General features: G+C 58.1%; 1 protein-coding gene across 3 annotated transcripts in view; it reads right to left on the bottom strand.

Annotated features, from left to right (window-relative positions):
• Positions 1-27,325, bottom strand: part of MLLT1 (MLLT1 super elongation complex subunit) — a 73,956-nt gene that overhangs the window by 6,814 nt on the left and 39,817 nt on the right. For 2 of the 3 annotated variants that reach the window (XM_017528320.2, XM_017528321.2), the window contains exons 4-7: positions 13,196-13,339; positions 9,517-9,642; positions 4,999-5,556; positions 851-938 (exon numbers count right to left, since the gene is read on the bottom strand). In XM_017528320.2, the coding sequence (XP_017383809.1) occupies positions 851-938; positions 4,999-5,556; positions 9,517-9,642; positions 13,196-13,339 (916 nt within the window). The remainder of the gene's footprint in view (positions 1-850; positions 939-4,998; positions 5,557-9,516; positions 9,643-13,195; positions 13,340-27,325) is intronic. The other variant, XM_017528322.2, reaches the window with a different exon arrangement.

Raw genomic sequence — 27,325 nt, 5'->3', positions numbered from 1 at the left:
GATCCCGCTTCAGTAGGTCCCCCTCCCTTCCCGGCAGATAAGAACACTTGGAACGAGTGTGGGCTTCAAGGGCCCCATCCCCCAGCCCCCTCGGCAACTGCCGGCTGAATTCCAGCCCAGACTCCCCCCCACAACCCCATCCACTCCTCTTCCCCCACTCCCCCCGCCCCCCCCCCAAAGGATTCCAGGCCAAAGGGGAAGGAGGCTCTTGTTCCAACCCAGAAGAGAAAACACTTCTGGGCCTGGGGGTGGGGGCTGGGGTCTGGGCTGGGGCTGGGGGCTCAGGGCGTCTCTCACACTGTGTCCTGCAGGCTGCCTGGTCCCCAGGGCCCTCCCTACTCTGGGGCAAACTGGAGCAGCCAATGGGCCTATGTCCTTTCCCCAAAAAGCCACCCTTACCCAGGGTGGCCTGCTGGGAGAGGGAGAGGACAGGCCAAACACCCCGGCAGCAGGAGACCTTGGCCGTCACAGGCAGCTAGCGCCTTGGTGGCCCTGGGGAGTGGGCGGGGTGGGCGGAGGAGGTGATGTCCTCTGTCCGTGGTCCCCAGCAGCTCGGGGAGCGTTCTGGCCATGGGCAGGGCCCTCACCAGAAGCCCTTCAGCAGCACGGCTCCAGTCATGGGTGGACGCCAACAGCCACCACAAGGAGCAGTCCCCGGGCTTGGCTAGAGGTCCAGTGACCTGTTTCTGCTTTGCTTTTAAATACAGACTCCCCCAAGCCACCAAAACCCTCCAGGTATGATCTGTAGGCCCAGCCTGGACAGGCACCGGGCACTGAGCAGCACACAGAAGGCCTGAGCTCTGGGCCCTCCCTGGCCCCGGCCGTGCCCCTGGCTGCTCTCGGCACACACCTTGGCTGTGGTTCTGAGATGGCTCGAAGTCCGAGTCTGAGCTGGAGTCTGAGCTGGAGCTGGAGTTGGACGGGCTTGACTGGGCAGACTTCACCCAATGGTGGGCGGGGAGGGAGGGGAGAGAGGGAGAGCCGTCACCTTTCAGCAGAGACAAAGGAGGCCCCTCTGGTAGCGGCTATGCCGAGTGGGTCTCCCCTAGACACCTCCAGAGTCCCAAGGGTACCCACGTATGCTGCTGCAAACCCGCTAGGGGGCCAGCGCCCAGGCCATGTGCAGCCTATAGCCTCCCCGCCAGCCCTAGGACACCTGTGGATTCTTCCCACTGAGCGGTGTCTGGGTTTCCAGTAGCACCAGGAGAACCTGTCTACCCAAGCAGGTGCACAGGGGACTGGGAGGGAGGCTGGGGCAGGGGCCCGGGGTCCCACAGTGGATGAGCCTTGCCCTCATCCAAGGAGGCCGGCACTGGCTGGTGTCGCAAAAGGGTCTGGAACAGGAAAGCTGCATGTGGACACTTCTTGTTCTGACCCAGCGCTATCCCAGGGCTCAGGGGGAACTCCATCTCTCCACCCATGTGCTGCTCCCACCACCAGCTACCCAACAGAAGCCGTGGGCAAGTCTGGCCTGGCCCACCTCCTCTCCCACAGCCGTCCTTCCAGGCTCAGCCACCAGGGGGCAGTAAAAGCCAAAACAAGGACATAAGGAGTGCGATGCCAGGGCAGAAGGTGACAGTGGGGGGGCAGGTGTGTGCCGGGCAGAGGCGTATCTCCTGGGTGGACAGGAGTCAGGCACTGCAGACGCCTGCACAGGGAAGAGGCCCATTGCTCTGGACCCTCATTTCTGCCAATGGGCGCATCCCCAGGGGTGTGTCAGAGGATGCGGTGGGCCCAGGGCAGCCCCCTCACCTTGGGGGCCCATCTGGTGGAACTAGGTGAGTTGAGCCCCTCAGACCAGTACCCTGCAGGGTCCTCCCTGCGTCAAGAGGAGGCAGCTGGTCTGCTGGATTCTGGCGGGGCCCACTGCAGCCACCAGCCATGCAAGGGAAGCTGTGAAAGGTGTGCTGATCCCGTGGGACTCAGGACCTTGAGTGCCTGGAGGCCCTTGGCTCCTCCCCTAGCATGTAGACGGGGCAGCCTCCACCCTGCAGAAGGGGCCCCACGAAGGCCCAAGGCCTCCTCCTATGGCAGGTCCAGACTCACCCATGCCTGAGGGGGAAAAGGGTCCCTTCTCCAGGGTTCACTGCAGCCCAGCCCAGCCCCTCCTGCCCCTCAGACCAGCCCCTGCTGGCGCCCCTTCCCGTCAGCACATGGCACTCCTTGTAGAATCAGTGCTGGGAAAGCCTGCCGTGGTGCCCATCACTCACTGCCCACTGTCGGGGCTGCTTGGGGAGGTGGCACGTAGGCCACCTGAGTCCTGAGCACATACCCCTGAGGGTCCAGCATGCCTGGCAGTGCCTGCCTGGAGCCACGTAATGCACCGCCTGACTTCTGTTCTTGAGGGCCGGGGGTGAGTAAGAGGTGACTGGTGAGAGAGGGCCTGTTTAAGCCCAGCCTTCTGAGCAGCAGGCCTTGCTACTCAGATCATGTCAGCCTCAGTTTCCCCAGCACTGCCAGCTGCCTGCACACAGAGGCCAAGGCCAGTCCTCCCTCCAACCTTGGATGGAACCCCTGGGGCAGAGGGGTGGGCACCACCTGGAGGGAGGTGGGCTGGGGAAGAATCCAAGGTCCCAGCCCCACGGCCCATGCACATTCTCACTAAGGGTGTCGGGGGCCAGTTCAGGCGACCAAAGGAAGCTGAGCAAGGTCAGCAGGGATGGAGGCAGGGAGGGCCCAGAGCCCCGAGAGGGCCCCTGAGCCTGCCTGGGCCAGAAATCCTGGCACTGTGTCAGGCAGAGTAAAGCTAGTCAGCCGCATGAGCCCCCTTTCCTTCCACCCAAATCCAAGGGGCAGGGAGGAAAAGAATCCGGAAATGGTCTCAGCCAAAAGAGCCCCGAGGTGGTGTGGTCAGAAGCCACCGGAGATACCCAGGGCCCAGAGGGAAGGCGGAGCAGGCTGGGTCCAGAACTGGCCTAAAGGTAGTCGGTACCAATTGCTTCCAGATTCCCAAGGGCCAGGGAGACCCCAAAGCAGCAGTGGGAGGACATGGGAGCTCAGCCCGGGGACTCGGCCCAAAGAGCTGCCCTCTGAGGGTGGGCGTGGGCCAGGCCCAGCTGGTGCAGATTCCACGTGATGACCAGTTCCTGTGGCACAGCCACGCACAGCCTCCTGGGAGGGGTGACCGAGACAGCCAAGGGGAGGCTGAGGGGCCAGCGGTCTGGAAGGCCAGTGCACCCCTTCACCATAGCAACTTCGGCTTCAGTGAAACCTCGGGCGGGGAGACGTCAGGGACTCTGGGCTGCTGGGGCTGTTGCGGCCTGGGGATCACACCTGCACAGACCTCAGGGTGTTAAGCCACGCTGCTCAGAAGCCTCTCAGCATGAGCGGGGCGCTCTTCTTCAGCCAGGAGGAAACCCCAATGCCTCCTCCAGCAACTCCAGCCTCAAAGCCACTCAACCACTCTGAGCAGCGGCGCCCAAGGTGACAAGAAGCTCCCCACAGAAGATTCCAGCTGTTTTACGACACTGGTGACGGGAGCCAGGAGCCAACTCGCTCACTGCTGGGGGCCAGGCTGGCCGAGCAGAGCGGAGTGGACCCAGCCACGGAGCTGCCTCACGGCTGCCCAGCGTGCTGCACACCCAGCCCCAGGTGCCAGAAGGCCTCACCTGGAGATGCCTGGCATGGGACTACATGCCAGGGCTATGGCTGCCCAAGGCTGTCGCTGCTGCACAGGCAGAGAAGGGGGCAGGCTTGGTGCCCAGCAGGCACTGCCAGGACCTCCCACAGCTGGGAGGGCTACTGAGACGGCTGAGATTTCTGGGAGGCAGCACCACCCCACTACACCCGCCTCAGGGTCATAGTAGGTGGCAACATCTTCAGCCGGTGCCAAGCCATGGGGGGCACTGGGAACTCAGCTTTGCCAGCCCATGTGCGTTTATGAGCCAAGACTAATTGTTACCCAGAGGCTGAACATCACCCCCAGCCAGCCCCGCCACCTCCCTGAGAGCCCTGGGGGCCACAGGCACAGCAATCAGCGCCGCCCACATAACCCCCTCTGGCTTTGTAGCTGGAACCTGCCTTCAAAGCCCAGGCGGTTTTTCAAAGCCTCAGCAACCCCGAGGCAAAGCTGCCCCCGGAGAGAGAGGGGAAGCCACAAAAGGCCCCTGAGGGCTGGGGCTGGCAGTAAAAGTGAGAGGCCCGACCCTCATCCATCCATTCGTTCATTTTCACCCAGTGCGGTATCTGTTGTCTGAATGCCAAGTGCCAGACATAGAGCTGGAAGATACCACCTCCATCCCAGGCCCCAAATGGGGTCTGGCCACAAGGCCACGATATGGCTACCAGCTCCTGTGACTCAAGTCATGTCTGATGTGGTCCTCTAAGACTGTCCAGACGCCGGGCCGTGGGACAAGCCTGCAGCCTCTCATGGTGACAAGGCCACTCCCTGAGAGGGGTCTTCATCCCAAGCTCAGACGTGGGCGGGGCCAGATGTGAGCATCTCCAAGTCACAGGTGTGTGTGATGGGTGTGGGTGGGCAGGATGCTCTTGACTCCACCTACCACCTAAGAAGGGAGCCAGGCACGCCCAATTGCTCCTCACGGCAAGGGGCTGTCCGAAGCCCTCACCATTAACCCTCCAGACAATGGTGGGTCTCCCAGATACCCCGTTAGCAGGGGGATCAAGCTCCAGGCCGGGCTGACTGCGCCGGCTCAGAACAACCGTGAGACACACCAGCCCACTGGCAGCACAGCGGCCAAGACCTGGGCCCTTGCAGGGGGCTGCTGGAGGAGAGGAGCTCAGAAGTTCGGTACCACGCCATCATGCTAGACCAGAACCACCCACAAATGCCACCGAGGAGTCGAGGAGGGACTCCTCACGAGGCAGACTTTATAACCTGACAGACGGGGAAACTGAGGGCTAGTGAGGTGTGGAGGCCCAAGGTTACAAGGAGCCAGTGGAGGCAGCAGTCAGTGAGACCTGAGGCCAGCCGGTCCCACCATACCCACCGCACCTCGACGGCCCACCCACCCTGCCCCGCCCCTGGCGCTCACACACCTCGGACTTGAAGGAGGCCTCGTCCTCCGAGTTGGACTCCTCCACCTCCAGGGCCTTTTTGGCCTCCCGGGGCTCACTCTCGGCCTTCACCTTCTCCCCTCTGGTGCTGCTCTTGTCCTTGACCGGCTTCTTGTCCAAGAAAGAGGAGGAGGTGCGGGGCGAGGTGCTTGGAGCACTCCGAGACCCCTTCGAGCTGCTCTTCTTCTGCTTCTTGGCGCTGGGCTTTGGTGAGTCGGCGGTGGCTGGCCGCTTGCTGGAAGCCCGGGGTGGGGGCGGCGGCGGGGGCGGGGGCCCGCCCTTGGGGGATGTGCTTTCCAGCTTGGTCTCTTTCAGGGCCATCTTGGGCTCCTTAAAGGCAGCCTTGGGCGGTGGCGCCTTCTCCTCCTTGGGCAGCCGGCCCTCGCCCAGCTTCCGTGAGCTGTCCTTGGAGCTCTTGGCCTGCTCGCGCTCCAGCTCCTTGGAGGAGCTCTTGCTCTCGGAGTCTTTGCGGGGCCGCTCCCGGTGCTCCTTGGTCACCTTGTGCGGCTTGGAGGCCTTGCTGCTCTCCTTGTTTGCGTCCTGCAAGGCCAAGGGCAGGGAGGGCAAGGGGAGAGACAAGGTCACATGGCATTGCAGGGCACTCACCCCTGAGCCCTGCAAAGCATAATCCACTTGATTCAGCCTCAGCTAGAAAAATTCTTCCAAAAATCAAAAAAGTAAGGCAGCAGGTGAGAGTTTTAAATGGAGCTGTCCCTTTAAACTATTAGCCAGTGTCAGAGGGTCCCCGGCAGCTGCAGGCTAAGATTCCTCTCTGAACTGAACTGACATTCCCTGAGGGACTCACGCATAGGGTGAGTCAGGCAGAGCCAGGCAAACCACGATGCCCATGCCCGCACAAACACCTCGCAGCTGGGCCCGGGAAAAGCAAAGGCTCTGCTGGCGCTGCAGGGTACTGGGGAGCCCTGGGGGGCACTGGAGGCAGCCCTGCCCCTCATCTCAGCCTCGTTGGCCCAGCACTCATGCTCTGGGCTAGAAGCTCAGTGCTTCCTGCTCGGTCCCTCACGGTCTTCCTTTCTGAGCCTAGGCCTCCACACCCCAGGGTCCAGCCAGCTCGGGCCTAGCCTCAGGGAGCCAACTGCTACGTGCCCACTGGTACCGCACAGGGCAAACAGCTTCAGGGCTTCTCAGGAGGGAAATCCCCTGTGTTGCTTTCCTAAAACACGGAGGACATTCTGAGGTCTCCACCTCAGAAACTCAGGGCATTTAGGGTGCAGCTGGACTCAGGGGCTGATGCCACTGGGGACAGAGGGAAGGCAATGGCAGCAAGCAGCAGGAGGGCCCTGGAGCGAGCCCAGCTCTGTGACCTGCATACTGCGGGACCCAGGCAGAAAACCCTAGCCATCTGTGCCTGCTGCCTTGAGGAAGGGCAAGACCACCACCTCACTGGGCGAAGGCGCAGACCAGGCTGGCGACGAGCTCAGTGTGGGGACTGCCAGCACCGTGGCTGAGTTGGCACAGCCCGAGGCCGGCCTGGGCTCTGCTGTTTATATGTTGGATGTTTCTGCCCCACACCCCAATCCCACACGCACAGTGCCAGCACTCCCCACAGCAGAAACCATGCCTTTACCTTCCTTACAGAGACCCTGTAACACCCCACGCACCCAGGAGCGCTGAACAGGCTTCTCAGCCGTCCACAACCTGGGGCTCCACCCTCAATAGGAAAGGAGCATCAGCCGGCAGGTGCACGGCGGCCCCAGAGCCTGTCTGGATGATCGCACACCTGGCCTCCTGGCACAGAAGCCAGTAGCAGCCAGACCCCGAAACCCCTGGGGAGGGGCTCCAGGAGCCAGTGAGTATGGGGGATGGGGGGGAACACTTCATAGCTCCCCTGAAGACGTGCAGCTGGCCAGGGGCCTCTGCAAACCACCTGAGTGTCCAGGGACAGACTTCTCCCAGCAAAGAACCACAGGGCAGACAGAGCAGCTACCCCATGCCGGTCTCCTGAGCTGGCCTATCTCCTGGGCTGGCCATCTTCCTGCAAAGCCACACCACATTCAGTGTCGAAAGCTCAAGAACAGTTCCAATGGCTGTGAAACCTCTGCCGTCTCCCTGGAGTAATGGCAAGCCCTGTGCCCAGCCTGGCTGTTACACCGGGGGCAGTGGGAGTGCCCCCACAATACCCTCAACTGGCCTGGGCCATGCAGGGCTATCAAGGGCGTCCCCTTGGGAACTGGGGTGTGGAATGGGGCTGTGCTCCACAGCAATCTGCTCCCCAAGGAGGGAGATGAGACGCTGCAATGTCACATGCCATCCTGGACTCTCCGGGCAGGGGACACATGCCCACCTGGGCCGCAGGAGCTCAGCCAGCATCACAACCACCAAGGGCAGAAGGAGAGCAAACTGCGAAGGCACGCCCATGGCCCTAACACAGCTCCCACTGCACGCCCCTGGCCCAGGGTCAATTAAACCGCCACTGCCACCAGAACCTGCCCGGCTGGAAGGAGCCTTCCCAGGGGTGCACACAGGCACCTGATACCACCGACTCTGAAACTATGCAGTAAATTGTGAGCACAAAGTGAGTGCTCTCCAGAGTGAGAAGCCATCAAAACCATGTTCGCAAGGTTGTCCGCGAACCTCCACGGGAAAGAGCAAGCAGGCCGAGTACCTGACATCACACGGGTGACACCCGGCCCCCTGCAGCTGCTGCCAAGGCCGTGGGAGGATCCTGCCCCTCTACGAAGCTGGGGTTCCTGCCTGCCATACCACTCTTGGATGGGGGCTGTCAAGTGGGGACAAAACCCCAGGACAGAGTCCCCCAAAGCTGCCGCAGCTGCACTCACCAGCAGTTCTCCAGTCCAGGGATTCTGATGCGCAAGGCTCCAAAAGGCCCACCTGTCCCATATCTCCCGGCTCAGGGAGCCCTGCTGAGAGCCCTCTGCTGGGAGTGCATGGCCCAGCCACTCACTCTCCAGGCAGACAGCCAGTGACCAAAGGAGGGCGCTCAGCTGGGGAAGAGGCTGGCTCACAGGCCTGTGCGTCCAAGGACTCCGTGGGGGGCCAACAGCTCATTTGCAAGGCTAGGACTCGAGGCCATGGCTTTCTCCGAACTCCCTCAGCAGACAAGTGCCTTGGCGGAACCCTGTGCTGGACGCTGCCAACCTCCCCCTACCAGGTGGCTGGAGAAGGCTCCTGGGACGGAGAGGGTGGAGCCAGAGGAACCTGCCTGCAGGCCTCCTGAGCCCAGCGGATCAACTCACTGACTTGGGGGCTCCTGGGGTCTCAGAGATTCTCCGGAAAGAAAAGCCACGAGCAGCCCCGGCAGACGCAGCCCCACCAGCCTAGGGGGCACCTCTCCAACCAGGAGGGCCTTTCTGCGCAGGGTTTTAGGTGGCTTGAAGTGACCCATATGGAAGAAATGGCAATTCCTTCTCTTCCTGTTGTGGTGGCTGAGAGGGGCACTGCCAAGATCCCCAGCGAGAGTGTTTTCTTCATTGAGCCTCCACGAGGGAGAGACAGGCCAGGAGGCCAAGTGGGGAGGCCCCAGGGTTCCATTTCCTACTCAGAGACTCTGGCGAGTCTGAGGATTTCTAAGATCTGCTGACCTTGGGGAAAGAGCCAGAAAGACCTGCCTAGGTGCTGCGGTTTTCCTCCAGCACGGCTGACGGGGAGGCTGGGAGGCAGCTGAGACCCCTGCCTGTCCCACCTGGGACGGCCAGAGCCACTCTCAGGGCCCGGCAGACAAGTGAGGCAAGGAGAACAGAGAGGACCGGTGGAGAGACGTGTGGGTGAAGCTCCTGGCAATGCTCTGAGGGCCCGTGCAGCTCAGCCTCCAGGAGCGGCTGTGCTGAGTGGGTGGCTACAGAGGACCGGGATGTGCTGGGGGTTAAATGACACTGTGATGCTATCGAAGGGCTTTCTAGCATGTCTTCTGAGCTGCCACTCAGGGACAGTTTCAAGAGAGAAGCCCAGGAGCAAGTGCCACCCACCTGACCCACCGGGCCAAGATGAGACAAAGTTTCTTCCACAGTGGAATTCAGCTGGCGCCCACCTGACTTTTCCCGCCCTTCTCCCACACAACTCTGCAGTGAGCCCCTGCCTGAGATGCAACGCCTGGCACGGCCAAGGGCAGGAGCAGCCCCGGATGCCCCTGGGAGGGCTGAGGGGTGGACAGCTGTGGCCTGGACAGACAGAGACGCTCTATCCAGCGGCTGCACTGACAGCCATCAGTGAAGCTCTCAGGGCTTCTGGCCGAGAAGTCCTGGGGCCCTGCCATAGCTTGGCAGAACGGGAGAGGACTAGGCCGGGTCTCTGGCCTCAAGATGAACGGGACAAAGAGCCTATGATCACGGGCTTATTCCTGAAATCCTAGGGAAGCGGCAGTGCGCAGCAAGGGGAGTGCAGAGAGCTCAAAGAGGAAGACGCCAAGGGAGCGAGTTCAGGTGCGGAAGGCCCAGCCTGGTGGAGGGGCGGCGCCGGGGCCAGACCCACCACAGCTGGGCCCAGGCGCTCCCACGCGACTGGGCCTTCCGCCTCACTAACCTTGGAGCCGTGGGATGGTTTGGTCTTCTTGGGGTCAGAGAAGGCAGAGAGTGGAATTGTGGGTAACATGGGGTAGTCGGGACTGGGCCTGGACACCGTGTCTGCTCCTTCGGGCATTACCATCACCTAGTGACAGAGAAGAGACAGTCATTATCGATGGGCAAGGGGCAGGGGGCCCACACGGGCCAGGCTGAAGGCGGTGGGGCTTCCCTCTGCAGGAGGGAAGAAGGGAGAGCCTGAGCGCTTTCCTGAAAGAATCCCGGCACTTCCCCACTGGGGACTGGGTGCTGAGCACGCAGATGAAGCAGGCATGGGTTGGGAGCGAAGAAAAGTCTGGGGTCTAGGATGGTTGGGCCCGTGGGGGGTGAGGGGGCACGCAGCCTTCCGGGAACAGTGGACCGAGCGCTGGCCCAAGAAGACTTGCGGAGCACGCTGAGAATCACGGGAAGACAGCTGTGGCCAAAGCCTGACACACACGCTGTGGTTTAGGGGGAGCAGAGGTATAGCTCAGAAGGGCGAGAGCCCAGCCAGACGCCCGAGACAGGCAGGCAGCAACTTCCTGGGGTGCACACGGATGCAGCTCGGGTGGGTCCCACATGTCCAGGGGAATGAGCCATCTTTGGCGTGCGGTGACTGCAGCTGACCCATACACGGCAGGAGCACTCAGGCTAAGGCAGAGACCAAGGCAGGAGAAGACCTGTCCCCACTGAGGGGGCTCTCTGCAAAGCAGGCCCGAGCGAGCCAGCAAGCCTGCAGCGTGGGGCACCTGCTCCCGCGCTCCGACGGAGGCTTCGGATGAGGAAAGGGTCTGGGGTCCTTCCAGGAGGGCTCCCAGGAAACACTCGCTGCACACGGGGAAGCTTGGAGCAAGGTCTCGAAACACCAACACTCCAAGTTAAGGAACGCCACCACCACAGAGAAAGCTTCTCAGATGCCCGCAAGAGAGAACAAAAGAAGAAAACACACTTCAAAAAAGTATTGAAGTCGGGAGAAGCAGCACCACTAATAGCCCTGAGCACCTGCAGTTCCCCGGCCAGCCAAGCCTTTCATCTAAGGACGCTGACGTCATGTGGCCATGGGGACACTGGCTGAAAAGAGGGCAGCGGGCCCCTCGGGTCCCCGCTCTGAGCTGCTTCTCAGAGCCTGTATGACCACGATAGGAGCTCGGCACCAACGGCATGTGTGTCTCAGTCGTCCGTCAAAGCACGCCATGGGAGGCCCTCCGTGCTCTGGGGCACGCACACCAGGCAGGCTCACGGAGGAGCTGGGGAAGGCCGGCCATGCACAGCAGGGCTTCCAGGAGGCTGAGCCCCATTCACTCTCAGGCCCATTCCTTCAACTCTCGCGTGAATTCACCTTCTTTCCCCTCAAAACGACGCTCTAGATTGACTTTCAGGATCACGCAGTGTCTCACTCAACACAGACCCTTGAAAAAAACGAACTGGGAAAGTGAACACACGGATGACTCCCACCTCCTACAAGGTGCTGCCAGGAGGTCCAGGCTCCCCGATGGAAACACAGACCCTCGGCCACAGGGGCAGAGACAAGGCATGGTCCCAAGGGGCACCAGGTTGGAACGGTGGAAGTCCTGCCCTCTCACCCTTGAATTACCGATCTCCAAGTGACCCCCAGTGAGAGGAGCAGAGAAAGCAGTGCTCACCGACACAGAAACCAGCCCCTCCTCCCGGGTCTCCCAGCACCGACAGCTCCACAGCGGGGCTGGATCACCTGCTACTGGTCGGCCACGGGAAGCTCTGGGAGGAGCCCCTGCCACTGAGGCCTCTGGCTGCTCCTAAGGCTGAGAGCCCCACTCAGCCATGAGCCCAGGGCAAACCCCAGAGGCCTGTAAAGTTCCTGCCCAGCCAGCCAGCTCCTGAGGCAGCTCACCCTCAGAGGGCAGAGCGCCCATTGCCTGGGGCAGAGACCACCCGCTAAGGCACCTGCTGCAGCCTGCGCTCCCTCCTCCTGACTGGCCTTTCCTCCCAACCTCCCCCCGCGCCTCCTCCTCGCCCCTGGCTTTCATGTGTTGAGCTGATGCCCTCAGAACCTTCATCACTGCCGAGCAAAGGAAGCTGCCTCCCACACGGAGTGAGGTCCTGGCTGCAGCCCAGAGAGACCCAGGGAACACCACTTCCCAAAGCCATGCCACCATGGAACCTCCAGGGACGCCCAGAAACACCTAATGCAGACACAGAGAAAATACCTGGCCATGAAGAAAGGTGGCCACGCGGAGCCAGGAGGGCGCTGGAGCCCAGCCACCCACACTCAGCCACGCCGTCCACATAAACCCACGCCGGCACCGCCCTGCCCAGCCAGATGAGAGCTACAAGCAGGGCTTTACAAGGATTATGGCAGGACTCACTCAAGCTTCTACAAGGACAGGAGCCTCCTCCCTCTTAGGAGAACGATGCCCACCAAGGACCGTGCTCCATAGGGAGGAATTGGGGGTCCCCAGCCCGACACCCATAGCCACGGTGCCCCAAGTTCACCAAGGGGACGGCCCACCCCACCCAGATACCCCACACATTATGCATGCCACACATACACCTGTGACACATTCACACTCCTCACAATGCACGTCATACCATACGTGACACACCACATGCCACTTACACCCCATGTGTGACATGCCACGCATACCATACATGATACACCAAACAACATATGGACATACTACACACCACACATATATACACACCACATGCCACACCCACCCACACACCACTTACACCCCATACACGACACACACCACAAACACTGTACATGACATGCCTCACAGATAACACATGTACATACCACACACCACACATATACATGCCACACCCACCCCATACCACACACACCACACACCACACATACATACCACATACACCACACACACACACACACGAGACGCCACACACCGCGCACGCCACACACCACACATACATACCACACCACACACACACACACACACACACACACACACAGGAGATGCCACACACCACACAAGACACACACCACGCCACCACAGGCTCAGGCCTGCACCCAGGCAAAGGCTCTGAGGCCGAGTCCTGACGGTAGCATTGCTGTCCTGTGTGACCAGGCCTCAGCCTGCCATGTCCCTCCCTCCACGCGCCCCTCCTCCACGACCCCCACCAGCACCTGTGCCCGCCCACCCTGTTGCCAAGAACGCTTGTGAGGAGCTCTGCCCCAATAAGGTCCAGAGGGCTTGACTCCAGCCACCAAATGGGGGTCCCAGCCACACAACTCCTGGAGAGCCCTGGCCCCAGAGCTGGCGGTGTCGTCTGGCCTCCCGAAGTCGGAGGTGACAGCAATGTGCATGGCAGGGGCCCTGGGAAGAGGCCCTGCCCGGCTAGTTACAAGCCAGCTCCAGGCACAGCCACGCGGTCAGACCGGCCTCGTGCCCATCCCTTCCTGGCACTTCCTGCAGGAAGGTGCTAATTACCCACGGCCACCCAGAAGCACAGGGTGACCAGCAACGAGTCACCTGCAGCCACCACACCCCAGCATAGGCTGTGGAGCTCCCAAGTCTCCTCCAGCTCTGTCGGGCACTGCCGTGTGACCTGCACCTTGGGTCTCGGCTCCCAGCACCGACACCTCCAGCTGGGCACAGGGGGCCGCAGCAGAGCAGCCTCAGCGGGGCGGCCCCTTGGTGGGCAAGAGCTGGGACACTCACCCCGCCGGCCCGCAGCAGCTTGTACCGGAACTCCGTGGTGGGGTTGTTGAAGGTGAGCTTCTCGCAGCGCAGGTGGTTGACGGGCGGATTGCCTTCCAGGTTCAGGAACAGGTCGTAGGTGAAGCAGACTTTCCTTGGCTCCTCCTGGAACAGAGAAAACAAAAAGGTCCGTATTGGAGGAGTGGCCGTGGGGCAGAGACGGAGCTCCCCATAGGCCTCGGTCCCCCACTCTCTCCTGGGCCCTCACTCCACTCTCTCATATTTGCGCCTGCTTCTCTCTTGGGTGCCTACGACCCTGCCCTTACTCAAAATCAACCAACCTACTATGTGCAGCCAGCTGGGCCTTATAGGCCCCATGGCAGAAACAAAGGTCATTCATAGCCATGTTCTCAGATGGTTATGGGAAATGTGCATCCCCCTTGAACCCCCACAGGGCCAGTAATGGACAGGGAAACGAGGCGCAAAGACACTAACTTGTGGCAGTGCTGAGACCTGCCCCAGGCCTCTGATGCCCACAATCTCACCACCTCCACTCCCTGCCTCTTTTGCAGTCAGGGCCAAGCCTGAAGGATGCAGGACACAGGGCGCAGACTCAAATGACAGAGCAGAGCCCAGGTGGCAAAAACAGGGTCGTGAGCCAGCTTCCAGGAGGCTCCATCTACTCTGGGTGCCGCTCTGCACCCTTGCCACCCCAGAAGACAGGGACGCTCACATGGCATGGGGCAGGGGCTGATGGATTTTGTGAACAAGGGTGTGAGGAGCTCATGGGGAGTCTTGGAAAGGCTGCGAAGGAGGGGCTGCGATGATCACAGAAAGGCCAGGAGGGTTCGGGGCAGGCAGGCTTTTGGGCAGGAGCTGTCCGCACTGGCTCCTGTGGAGGCCCAGCAGCGTGTGCAAGGGCAGCGTTTCTGTGAACCTTGAAATTTCGAAGCAAGACAATTTCACTTGCTTTTCCTTAAGGACCCCACCCTGTCCTGTCCCAAATTATGTAAGCTGCAGGTCCCACTAAATGGAGATGTGCTCCTGGGAGCGGGGACATCAGGCTGGTAAGAAAATGGAATGGATGGGGAGTGTGGAAGACCCGCACTATGACAAGCCCTCATGTCACATGGAGGAGGGGAAGTTTTTATAGAAACAACGTGCACGTGGTAAGGCATGGTGGCTCATGCCAAAACGTTGGGAGGTTGAGAACAGATCACTTGAGGTCAGGAGTTTGAGACCAGCCTGGGGTACATGGTAAAACCCCATCTCTACTAAAAATACAAAAATTAGCCAGGCATGGTAGTGAGCGCCTGTAATCCCAGCTACTCAGGAGGCTGAGGCGGAAGAATCACTTAAATCCAAGAGGCGGAGGTTGCAGTGAGCTGAGGTTGCACCACTGCACTCCAGTCTAGGTAACAGAGAAAGACTCTGTCTTAAAAAAGAAAAAAAAACAAAGGTGTACGTTCATGTTCTCACATCACGGGCAACTGATGCTTGACTATGGTGCCAGACCACACATTGGGGGCCAGGGAGTCTCTTCAACCAGTGGTGCTGGGACAGCCGGATGTCCACCGGTGGGAAAACGGACACGGCCCTACTTCACTCACATACAAAAAACAACTCGAAATGGCCCCAAGACCTGGACGTCAGCACTAACACCACATAGCTCCCGCAAGAAAATACAGGGATCAGTCACAACATTGCATTTCTTATAATACGACACCAAAAGTACAGGCAATTAAAGAAAATGAGGTCATGTGAACTTCATAAAAATTTCAAAATGTTCGCCAGGCGTCATGGTGTATGCCTATAATCCCAGCACTCTGGGAGGCTGAGGCAAATGCGGAGACAGACACGGACGAGTGGGTAGCAGGGGACGGGTGGGAGGTGCACGAGTGACTCTAACAGGCACAGGGCCTCTTCTGGAGTGATGAAAATATGCTGGAATGTGAAGATTGTGATGATTGCACAACACTATGAATATACTAAAACCACCAAATCTGTACACTTTAAAAGGCTGAATTTTATGGTAGGTGAATTGCAACTCACTTTGTTAAAATACTGTCCACCAGGATAAAAATAACTAAGAGTATGGGCGTCTCGTGAAGGCTTCTGAGTAGAGGGAACACTGCTCAGAAGGTTGAGATGTCACACGGGCTCCGTCAGTGGTGGGGACGCAGGGCAGAGCTCCAGGCCTGGTGCCCTCTGCACCCTCTTTATTTTCAGCCCTTTCCCCGGCAGCCTAAGCTCGCAGGTGCACGACCACACCCTCAGTCCTGGCAAGAGAGGACAGGCTGAGGGGCTCAGGGTGCTGCGGCATGCCATCTCTCCCCAGCCTGCCCAGGAGTCCTGGGTACACCAGCACGGGAATGAGCCTCCAGAACCGCGAGTCTGGACAGGGCAGACAAGTGAACAGGTTCCTGATCCAAGGCCTGCCGGTGTGGCCGACAGTGACCTTGTATGGGGAAAGCCCCGATCTCAGAAGAGTGGGTCTCTGCCCCAGCCCCAGGGAGGGAGGCGTGACCCATCTAAGCCAGGCTTGGGCTCCCTCCCCTTGTCCGAGGGGACACGTGGCTTAGGCTTGGATAAGAAGGCGGAAGGGAAGGCGGCCCGGGGAGGGCTTTCCTTCCCAAGTCATAAACAAAACTGCAGGGACAAAGTTTCTCGCCACCTCTCTTTGTCCTGCCAAAGCGTGAGAGGTGGTGCCTGTGGGGGTGGCTTCCACCCCAGGACATATGTGAAAGGATGCCAGGCCCTGGCATCTCCTGCCTTCTTGTCCTGGAAGAATACCAGCCCCTCCAGGAAGCCCTGATAGACACTTGCTCTGAGCAACTGAATGTATCCCTACCCGACACGCTCCTCGCCATGTCCACACTTCCCCTACGCAGCTTTCCTTAAGGACTCGAATGTGGCCAGGTGCGCCCCCCCCCCCGTGCCCTCTGCCTTTACAGAGGCACTTGTCCCGGGGGCATGGGTCCCACCAAACTAGGAAGCTGGTCTGTGAGGACTCCTCTCCAGCCCTCCCTGGAGGTGTGCAGCTGGCCTGGTTCCAAGTGAACCAAGTGAGGAGATGCTAGAGCAGACTGGAGGGGGCTGGTCCAGCAGCAGGGGCAGGAGGGGCTGGGAAGGCTCCCTGGAGGCTGTGGAGGGCTTGAAGGATGTCCAGGAATCGGTCAGCTCAAGAAGGGTAATAGGTGGATGGATGTCCAGGCTGGACCTGAAAGGAGCATGCGCAGCCTCAGGCGGGAAACAGTGGCAAGGGCTGTGGTGTCATCACTGGGACCCCCAAACTCCAGCCTGGCTGCGGCTGAGAGTGGAGGGTTGAGAGAGGTGGTGGCGCTGACCCTGGGGAGAAGGGCCTTGGCTGCCCCTGCAGAGGGGGGCCCTGTCTGGAGGTGGAGGAGGATTTTCAGTTCAGGAACAACGGTCACATCTACATCTCAGGAAACCACACCCTCTGGCCCACTATGCAAAGGGCAGACGCAAGCCGGCACTTCTGGGTGGAGGGCTGGCTGGACCCTGGCAGATAAGGGGGGACAAGGTGGGGGAGGAGAGCTCTTGCCCCAGCTTTCCTAAAGAAGTGACACCACTAGGTGAACCTGGAAAAGGGAAGCAGCTAAACTGCACAGACTGTCCGGCGGACTCACAAAAGGCCATCAGAGCGCCCTAGCATCTCACCATCCACTCGGCAGGCACCACGGACTCAGGCAGCCACATGGAGAGACCAAGCCTCCAGATTCAGGCCCCCGAGACAGGGACACGCGACTCAGAGGACGACCCTGAGTGCCGCTGCGGGGCCACAAGGTCCTGAATCTCCACCAAATAAATTGCAAAGAAAAAGAGTGCACGAATGAAAAGGTAGTGGGAGAATCTAGAAGGGAATTTAAGAGACAAACCAATGAATCAGCGTATGGATCTCATCAACATCCTGGTTCAAACAGGAAAAAAACAAGACTTTAAACACTGGCATATTGAGAAACTAAGAGATCATTCATCATAAATATAACCAAGTAATATGGTAACATAACTAAGAGATTACTAATTCACGGGTGTGGTCCTGGTAGCACTGTCTTGTTAGAGGCCCCTTTTGAAATATTTAGACATAAAATGATGACACCTGGGATTTGCTCTAGAATGACCAGGAGGGCAGCAGGGGCTGGAGCGAGCTCGGCTGTGCAGGGCCCACCTGTGGGTGGGTGATGGCCACGAGGGGGTTTGCTGCATCTGCCTCTGTAAATGCTTCAAACTTTCCCTGGTAACTTCTGAGTGGATGCAGGGCAGCAAGGCTATGCAGAGGATGGACATGGCTGGAGGCAACCCCGTGCAGAAAGCCTGGGTCCTGAGGGACACCAGCGGGCAGGCTGGCCGTAGTCCTGCCCCCAGGCCTCAGGATCTTCACGGGCAGTGTGAGGGGATTCACCGAGATGCCACAGTGCTCAGCACCCTGCCTATCGTCCACAGAAGCTGCCACTGCCCCCACAAAGCAGTCTGAGCTAAGAAGGGCACCTGGGGAGGAGCAGCCAGTTGGTACCAAAGCACCGGGATGCTGCAGGGATGCTCCCTAGCTCTGCCCACTGCCTGGCACAGAGCACCCTGGGGTTTAGAACCAGGTCCTCTCCTCTCCACACCCGTGGCCATGGCTGTGCACCCCGCTGCGTGGCAAATCCAGCCGCATCTCCCGAGCTCCTTGGCCAGCCCCTCTCTCCTGGACTACCTGCCTCCTAACCATCAGCCGCTTCTACCACAGCCCCTTTCAGGCCATGGTGTCTCCACAGTCTCAGCGTTCACCCCAGCCCACCAAAGGCCTCGATGAGCCTGGAGGAAGCGCCACACCCTCAGTGCAGCCAGGGTGACATGCTGCCTTCTTCCACTCCTCCTCCGCCCAGCTCACCCCTTCCTGACCCCACCGCCCCTACCCTGGCCTGCTGCTGTCCCCAAGCACAGAGCACTGCTCACTCTAGTTCTCCTCATAGTCCAAAGCACATCTGTCCTCTGTCACCTAACCCTGCTGGCCTGTGAGCACCACACACAATGGGGCCATCCTGTTTTGTTCCTGATGGGCCTGGTGCTGAGGTAGCACCAGCATCGTCTGCTGAACATCCCTAAACACCCATGTATCCCCACAAAATGCCATGGGAGCCTACCATAAGTTCCCAGCCGGGATCATGAGAGAGGAGAGGTCTCTAACCTTACGGACAGTCAGGGCAGGAAGGCGAGATAGCCACACGGTAATGACGCCAGAATGATACCAACCACACCATGTCACAGTGTCTGCACAATGCTGACAGTGACCAGGCAACTTCTGAGCACTCAAGGGGAGACTGCTTTCCAGCCCCCAAACCAGGTGCTCCTGGTGTCCCCATGTCACAGATAAAGATGCTGAATTGGACAGGGGATCTGGGCAGCAGCAGAGCCAGTGTGCCCTGGAAAGGTTCTCAGGGAGCCCCAGATCTTGGAGAGGTTCCTGTTGCCCACACAAAGCAAACAGGGCAGGCAGCCACAGTGAAGAGACCTGGCATGTTCACAACTGCAGAGAAGTACGGCACGGAAAAGCAAGTAGGCAACCCCACCAGCAAGGCAGAGATCATGTCGCGAGGCACCCTGCGGCCAGCACCCCGGGATCGGGATCAAGGCCGGCTTCTGGAAGCTGCCAGTGAGTCACAGGCGCCGGGAATGACTAAACAGCACCCCTCTACATAAGACCTGGGGCTGCAAAGCTTAGGGGCTGCGCAGGGGGCTGCGGAGCCCTTCCTGCTACACCTGAAAAACAGCCTCCTGGGAGACACCGGGACAGCAACACCTTCGTGCCCCTGAGGCCTGGCAGCAGGCTCCTGAGCACTGGCAAACTCGAGGCTGTCGGGCCAACCATCCCGGGATGACAGCCTTAGTGACTCCAGCCAGACTGCGCCGTGACCCACTAATGGCAGCTGCCTGCTGGACTTACATGTTCCCAGGCCAGGTCAGGAGCAGCTGCCCACTCCCAGGCCGCTGGCCATGAGCCAGCATCTCTCTGGCCTCAGCAAACTCAGATGCAGAGGAACTGGCCAAACAGGTGCCTGTGCCAAAGGCTGCAGCGTGCGCCATCCACCGCCCAGGGCGGGGAGAGTCCAGGCAGTGAGCTCGGCGTGCCTGCTGGTGCTCCTCGGGATGAGGATCACGAGGGCTGAGTGGCCAGGCTGGCCTTGGCACGAGGCACATCAAGGCAAGGCCCTGTGGCCAGCATGCCACGTGGGGAGCACCTGCTGCTGCCGCCACCTCTGAGAGGCCACACTCCCTCTGCCCCACACGCCTTCCCTCCCAGCCCTAGGCGTGAGTGAGGGGAGAGCAACCAGCCCTCCTGTAAGGTCTCCCGCTCCTGCCGGCCCCAACTTGTCTCCTGGCCATCTCTGCCCTGCCAAACTCATCCGGCGCTGCCTGGCATTCCCCTGTGAGGCCCCAAGGTTCACAGACATATGCTGGGCTCAAAAAAAAAAAAAAAAAAGTTAAACCTGCATGTGATCATGGCTCCAGATCAAAGGGCCTGCTTATGGGAAACACCAGGGATGCATCCCTATGAGATAACGGCACCAATTCTCAAATATTTTGCAAGGGAGGAAAAAATAAGTGAGGGGAGAGAGGTGGGATGAAGGGGAAGGGGAAGAGGAAGGGGAGGGAGGGAAGGAGGAAGGGAGGGAGAGAGTGGGAAAGAGGGAAAGAGATGGAGGGAGGAAAAAGATTTAAAGATGCTCAAGAGAAAGCAATCAAGAAATCAAGAGAAATGCTTGGGCCTGGCACAATGGCTGACACCTGCAATCCCAGCACTTTGGGAGGCTGAAGCGGGAGGATCACTTTGAGGTCAGAAGTTTGAGACCAGCCTGGTCTGCACAGTGAGATCCCATTTCTACAAAAAAATTTTTTTTTTAATTAGCTGAGTGCGGTGGTACATCCGTAGCCCCAGCTACACAGGAGGCTGCGGCAGGAGGATTCCGTAAGCCCAGGAGTTTGAGGATGTAGTGAGCTATGATCCGGCCACTGCACACAACCTGGACGACAGAACAAGACCTGACTGAGAGGCAGAGAAAGAGAGACAGAAGCTCCAACCCTACTTGAATCCCGACATGAACACATTATTTTAAAAGGTGTGGGTACACACAGAGCCTCCCTGGGTTTTTGCAGGGAGCAGGTGGCAGGCTACAGAGCTGACTGTGTGTGAGACGACAGGACACTGATGGTACTGGACGTGTGAGGATGTTAAAGAATGATTAACTTACCAATTTCTAGGTAGAATGATATTGCAGTTACGTTTTTGTCTTTAAGAATCCTATCTCTTACAGGCACATCGGAAATATTAACAGATTAGAAAACGTGATGTCTAGGACCCGATTCAAAACAACCCAGGGGGAGAGAGGAGAAAGCCCCTTGCAGGCCGCGGCTGTCGGAGCCGAAGGTGGAGGTGGGGGGCGGCTGCTCTGCTGTTCTCTCTTCTCTGTATGTTTTTTAAGACGTCTGCATTAGAAAGGAGGATTCAACAGATATGCTTGGCTCTGCCCCCAGCGTGCCTCACAGCTCTGAATTTGAATTCAACACCACCTCTGTCTCTACCAGCCTGCCCGTCCTGGAGCTGGGAAGACGGTAGGGAACTGGGCAAGTCCCTGCCTGGAGCCCAGACAGAACCCTCCGCCAGAGTCCTCTCTGGCCAGCAGGCAAACGCCTTGCTCTGCTTCAAGTGGCCACCTCAGTACCAAGCAGCGGGCCCCATGGGGCTGGGCACAGGGCCACAGGCCTTACACCGTGGCACGGTATTCAGTCCACGCCAACACCCCAGGAGGGCATCGCTATCTCACCAGCTGCTAGGAGAGGAAGCTCAGGTGTTGTGGCATCTGCTCATTTGCCAAGGCCTCACAGAACCAATAAATGCCAAACCCACTAGTTCACACATCAAAAGCCCCCTGCAACCACAGAGCCCTGCCCCTCCTCTGGACACAGCTGTAAGGCACTAGGCTCTCGCATTGACTGGCCCACAGCAAACTGGAATGCGGCTGATACAGTCCAGTAAGAAAGCAAGGGAAGAGCAGAAACATGGAAAAAGACGTCCAAGAAGCGAACAACCCCATCTCTGAAATCCCACGTCCAGGATGTGATCCAACCAAAACATCCACAGAGTATAAACAAATGCATGAGGGGGTCACCAAGGCACCCCTGCAGAGAGAGACCCAGAGATGCCAAACGTTCCCCCTGGAACAGTCAGGTAAATGACACCTGACCCAGACACCAGGGTTCGTGACATGGACCCTCACCGGAACCAGACACAGTGGCCTGTGCTGACCCTGGAGGGCCACGGTGGGAAGTTCAGAGGTGCAAGTCACACTCATGCTCACACACACATGCATGCACACATCCGTGTTACACACACACACACCCTACCTGCACACCTGTGTACACACACACCCACATTCACCTGCCCTTACACCCGTGCACACACACACCCATGTACACACACCCATGTACATACACATTCACTCATCCATTCCCACCCATGTACATTCGCACAAACCCACACCCAAGTACACACTCATACACGTGTATACACAACCACCCACCCCACTCATACACTTATACACACACCTATGTATATACACAACCACTCACACACTTGTGTACATACACACCCCCACACACACCTATGTACATACATACTCGTATGCCCACCTGTGTACACATACATTCACACACACCTGGGTAAACACATATACACACACCTGTGTACACACACTCATACGCACTTGTGTACATACATACACACACCTGTGTACACACACATACACACAACTGGGTACACACACTCATACACACACATTAACCCAGGCCCCTCCCATGCTTGCCTGACCACTCAGCCTGCAAGGTCAGGGAGACCCTAGAGACCCCACCCCCTCCCACAGGTGCGCTCGGGGCCTGTAGCCCTGTGTGAAACAGCAAAAGCCAGCCAACTACAGGCCTGCCTGGAAGGGGCCTGGCCCTCTCAGGGGAGGTTGGGGAGTTTTCTTCTTGTACCCCTGACTTAGCCCATTGTGGAGCATGCTGCCACCACTGGAAGGAGCTGTTAGACGCAGCAGGTGACACAGAGGGCAGCTCGGAGCCGAGCTGGCGCCAGCACTCACCGTCCTCACCTGCAAAGTGGGAAAGGCAGAACCCACCCCATATACAGGTAGGTGCTCAAGTGCTACGCCTCATCACACGCTGACCCAGAGAGACCCCTGAGACACCCCGTTGGGAGAAGAAAGCAAACCACAAGACTGAGAGCACCATGGAACCCACAGCTCTCAGATTCAAAAGTGCAGTGGGTGTGATGCCAGACAGAGCACCGAGGAACCCCCCCAGCTCTCAGACTGAAAAGCGCGGTGGGTGTGATGCCAGACAGAGCACCGAGGAATTCCACAGCTCTCAGATTCAAAAGCGCGGAGGGTGTGATGCCAGACAGAGCACCATGGAACCCCCCAGCTCTCAGACTGAAAAGCATGGTGGGTGTGATGCCAGACTCCCAGGGAGAGACCGGACCCCACACTCAGCTATGAACCTCCCGAGAGAGCACGAGGATTCCGGAGCAGAGGGATGGAAAAGGGAGGAGCTCCAGTTCCCACCCTGCGTGCTTCCGCGCTTCATATTTCCAATAACCAGAATCAATTCCTGCATCGATTAGCAATGAGAAACCAAAACAAGAAGGCAGAAAGGCAGACGCCACGCTTTAAAATGCTCTCCATGGAAACAGCCAGATGTTTTTAGACATAAAGTTGGCTTCTATTATCTAGTGGCCAAACTTAATGATTTCTTCTCAATCTGACACCAGAAAGGGAAGAGAGCAGACAGCAATGTACACACGTGTAAAGTGACAGTTTGAAATCTGGACCATAACAAATGAAACAAGACAGGAGAAGATGTCCCCAAGATGAGCCCATGAAAGCCACCGGCCCGAGGCTGTCAGGCCAAGAGCAGCCAAGCTGAGACCTGAGAGTGGGCAGCCCCTGGGGCCACCTGCCTCCCTCTCTGCAGGAGGCCCTGCCACCCATGGCTCAGAGTGGCCATAAGACAGAGACACGAGAGACAACACATGCCCATTAAAAGGAGGGCCTCTCTCTACTCTCAACTGAGGCCACCAGAACCCACAGCTCCCAGACGCCCACCCCACCCTGAGAGCCTGTGTCCCCCAGGCCACTGTCAGGCAGAGTCCACCTGGAGGCAGGGTCCATTCAGGGCTTCACAGGCACCAGGACCCTGGCCCACCCCTGCTGGACAGCGCCTTCCCTGCTCTGGGAGCCGCAGGGCAGATGCCTTCATCCTGCGGCCCTGTCTCTACAGGAGGCACAAACATCAGTCAGGAAAGATGGCCTCAGAGAAGCTGGGAAATAATTTTATCAGGCACATGCTGAGATGGAAATTTAGGGAATATAATGTGTGCTTTCAACGCCCAGCCAATTCTTCCAGCCCCCCCTCTAGGGACCCAGGAGGACGCATTCTGGGCCTCTGGCCCGTCCCACCATCCCAGCCTTGGAGGTCCTGGGGTGGCCGTGGCAGGTCCAGGGTTGGGCCTCGCCTCCTCTCTGCCTGCAGCAATGGGCAACTTCGCTCTTTCCTTGTGCTTCTCTGCTCAGCTCCAGACCTGCCCTCTAGGAAGCGCAGATGCGTCTGGGAACCCACTTCAGGGAACAGAAGGGTGATCCAGGGAAAGACAGACCGCGCCTCGGCTGGTACACATCCATGCGGCTTGTCACAATGCGGCAGCCCGGCTCTGCCCCGGGTCCCTGCACACAATGTGGCTTCTGTTCTGGCTCCCTCCATAATCCACCAGCCAAGGCCTCCCGCTCTGCTGCATCAACCGGCCGATTGTCCCTGGCAGAGCGCTCGCTCTATGGGCTCACCAGAGGGGCTGCCCGCCTCCTGAACTCTGCAAGGCCCCAGGAGCCTGGGAGCCAGGGAGGGAGCCTGAGGCTCGCTTGGCTTCTGCGCCAGCCAGCGGTGCAGGGGCAAGGGGAGAAGACAATGGGGGCCCAGAGGGGGTTCCCTGCCTCAAGACCTGCTCTCCCCAGTCTTAAATTGAGCGCACAGAGGGGCAGCCCAAGTGGAACCCGTGTAGGACAGCATTTACAGCTGAGAGCCATCTCCACTCTACAGAGGGTGGGGGCTGCGGAGGACACCCAGGCTTGGTGGCCCTGGAACCACCCTGGCATGTGTGACTGCCTAGGGCCTGCCAACACAAGCAACCCAGGATGTGTCAGGAAGATGCCGCTGAGGGTCTTGAGGCTCTGAGGCCAGCACAATTTAACTTACTTTGAAAAACTTTCCACGTGAGCCCACGCACACTTCCTAATGACATGAACCAAATCGCCCTTCCTGTGCCTTCGGACACCTGCATGTGGGAAGAAACGGTAAACTGGTGATGGTTGTGGCTCCCTGTCCAATGACAGCTTGTTGCAGAGATTGGGGAGGAGGTCTAATATCAGTGGCAAATAACCAAAAGAAGCTTCTTTTTCACACTTGGCCATTTCTGAACACTGGACTGCCTCTTACTATCAGTGCGCACCCTCCTGTGTTTCTTCTCCTGCTCTCAGGACAGCTTCCTTCAACCCATGCCACGGGAGACTTAGACTAACAGAAGTGGAATCTGGGGTCAAGGAAGGGCAAGTCTCACCACCCCAAACGGCCACACTCCCCTTTCCTGGCACTGTTGGTACTGGGTTGAGTAGGAACAAATGCCCAGGCCAGCTTCCCTCATGTGACAGGATCTACAGGGTACCTCGGGGCTGTGGGCCAATGTCGGCCACAGAAGACAGCGTGCTACTGACATCTCAGATGACCCCTCTTGCCATCCGACAGTGGCTTTCTCTGCTCCTCTCGGTTCTGCCAAGCATACCATGCCAGAAACTTAGGACTACCTGGCAGCCAGCATTAGCATGACAGAGACAAAGGTGAGGGATAAAAGGACTGCAGGGAAAATTAAGTCACATCAAATGATGCCTCAGAGAAGAGCTCCTGAGTCCAGCTGCTGATCTTGGCTAATGACTCAAAACAAGACAAAAAGCAACTGTGCTAAAGTCTGCAGGGAATGTAAAGCAACAACATGGTGGGGTCACCAAGTGGCAAAGCTGAAAGAGACCCCGAGAATCCGTCCTGCCAGAACAGAACGTCAATGTCAGAGGGCCCCCAGCAACCCCCGCAGATTCGGGGAGGCCAGCAGCCCCCAGGCCCCTGCCCCACCCAGGACCAGGGCATCAAAGCCCTCCAGGTCAGCCCTGCAGCCCTTCCCAAAGCCCTGACCCGGCCTCCTAACTGACTCCAGGGCACAGACAAGCACTTCCTGTTTGGCAGCCACTGAATTACTTCTGGAGAGATGGAACCAGGTCTGCACTATAATGTCACTGACCTACTCCAGAACATCGAGGCACAGGCATGGGACAGGCATCTAGCTGGGGCTCCTGAAGCTTATGCCCAAAGAGGCAGGCAAACCTGGAGGGCTTGACCACTTACAGAGGATGCAGCAGCAAATGTTACCATGTCACCCCGGCGGATGAGCAGCTCTGCCCACCCACCTCACCTCCTCACACTCGCAGAGCCCCCGCTTCATCACCCAGACTCGACCCTTACACAGCTGCCCCTCCACCTGGAAGGAACCGCCCCATCCTCTCAGCCTCACTTCAGGAGTCAGAAGTCAATCTCGCTTCTTAGGAGAACCTTCCTGACTGGGCTTGGCGGGCGTGGTGGCTCACGCCTGTAATCCCAGCACTTTGGGAGGCCGAGGCGGGTGGATCATGAGGTCAGGAGATTGAGACCAACCTGGCCAACATGGTGAAACCCTGCCTCTACTAAATTTAGCTGGGCGTGGTGGCGGGTGCCTGTAGTCCCAGCTACTCAGGAGGCTGAGGCAGGAGAATCACTTGAACTCGGGAGGCGGAGGTTGCAGTGAGCAGAGATCATGCCACTGTACTCCAACCTGGAACCTGGGCCACAGAGCGCGACTCCATTTAAAAAAGAACCCTCCCGGCCCTTTCTAACTGGGTCCCCGTGACACACTCGTAGCACCCAGCACCTGGGCTTCTCAGAGCTCATGACCCGTTCTGCTGTGGTCACTTCCTCTCTGTATGTCTGCTCTCTCTCGCCCTGTTTGTGAACTCCACCAGAGATGGGACCATGTCCACTTGGTCCTCACTGGGCCTACGCTTGGCAGATGTCTGTCACATGAAGAAGTCCATGAAACTGCAGCAAAGAATGAAAGAAAAGCAATTTCTTCTCCTCACTGTAAATGACCTTTTTTTTTTTTTAAACAAAAACCTCATTTTCAAAGAATAAATGACAAGAGCCTCCCCTATTAGATACCCGCTACCTTTTGGCAGTCTCCCCCACCTCTCTAAACAGTTGGCTTGGTGCATGCTGCCAGTGGACAGAGAAAACAGAAGCACAGGCCTCAAGCGTGGCAAAGAGTTTTAGACACAAAACCAGAAGCACTCGCCAGAAAAACAACAGCAAGCTGTCCATCAAAATCAAAAACGTCTGCTAGGCAAACACATACTATTAAGAAAATGAGAAGATAAGCCACAGACTTGGAGAAAATATTTGCAAATCATATGCCAGGTAAAGGACTTCTATCCAGAGGACATACAGAACTCTTAAAACTCAAGAATAAGAAAACAGCTAACCCAATTTTTTAATGGGAGGGAGGGGCAAAATTCTGAACAGATACTTTACCAAAGAGAATATATGGATTGCAAATAAACACATGAAAAGATGCTCATTACCATCAGCCATCAGGGAGATGTAAATCAAAACCTCACCAGGCACCACTTCACACCCTAGGCCAGACGGCTACAAACAAAAAGGCAGAAAAGGAATTGCTGGTGAGGATGTGAAAAAATCAGAACCCTTATACCTTGCTGGGAGGAATGTAAAATGGCACAGCTGCTGAAAAACAGTCTAGCAGTTACTCAAAAAGTTAAATAAAGAATGTGGCCAGGCCTGGTGGCTCCCACCTGTAATCCCAGCACTTTGGGAGGCCGAGGCGGGAGGATCACTTGAGGCTAGGAGTTTGAGCCCAGCCTGGGCAACATAGTGAGACTCTCTCAACAAAAAAATTTAATTTTTTTTCTTTTCTTTTCTTTCTTTCTTTCTTTCTTTTTTTTTTTT

Source organism: Cebus imitator, unplaced genomic scaffold (assembly GCF_001604975.1).
Source record: "Cebus imitator isolate Cc_AM_T3 unplaced genomic scaffold, Cebus_imitator-1.0 Scaffold53, whole genome shotgun sequence".
In the NCBI taxonomy this organism is placed as follows: domain Eukaryota; kingdom Metazoa; phylum Chordata; class Mammalia; order Primates; family Cebidae; genus Cebus; species Cebus imitator.
The sequence above is the reverse complement of the archived record's forward strand: the minus strand, read 5'-3'. Positions and strand labels throughout refer to the sequence as shown.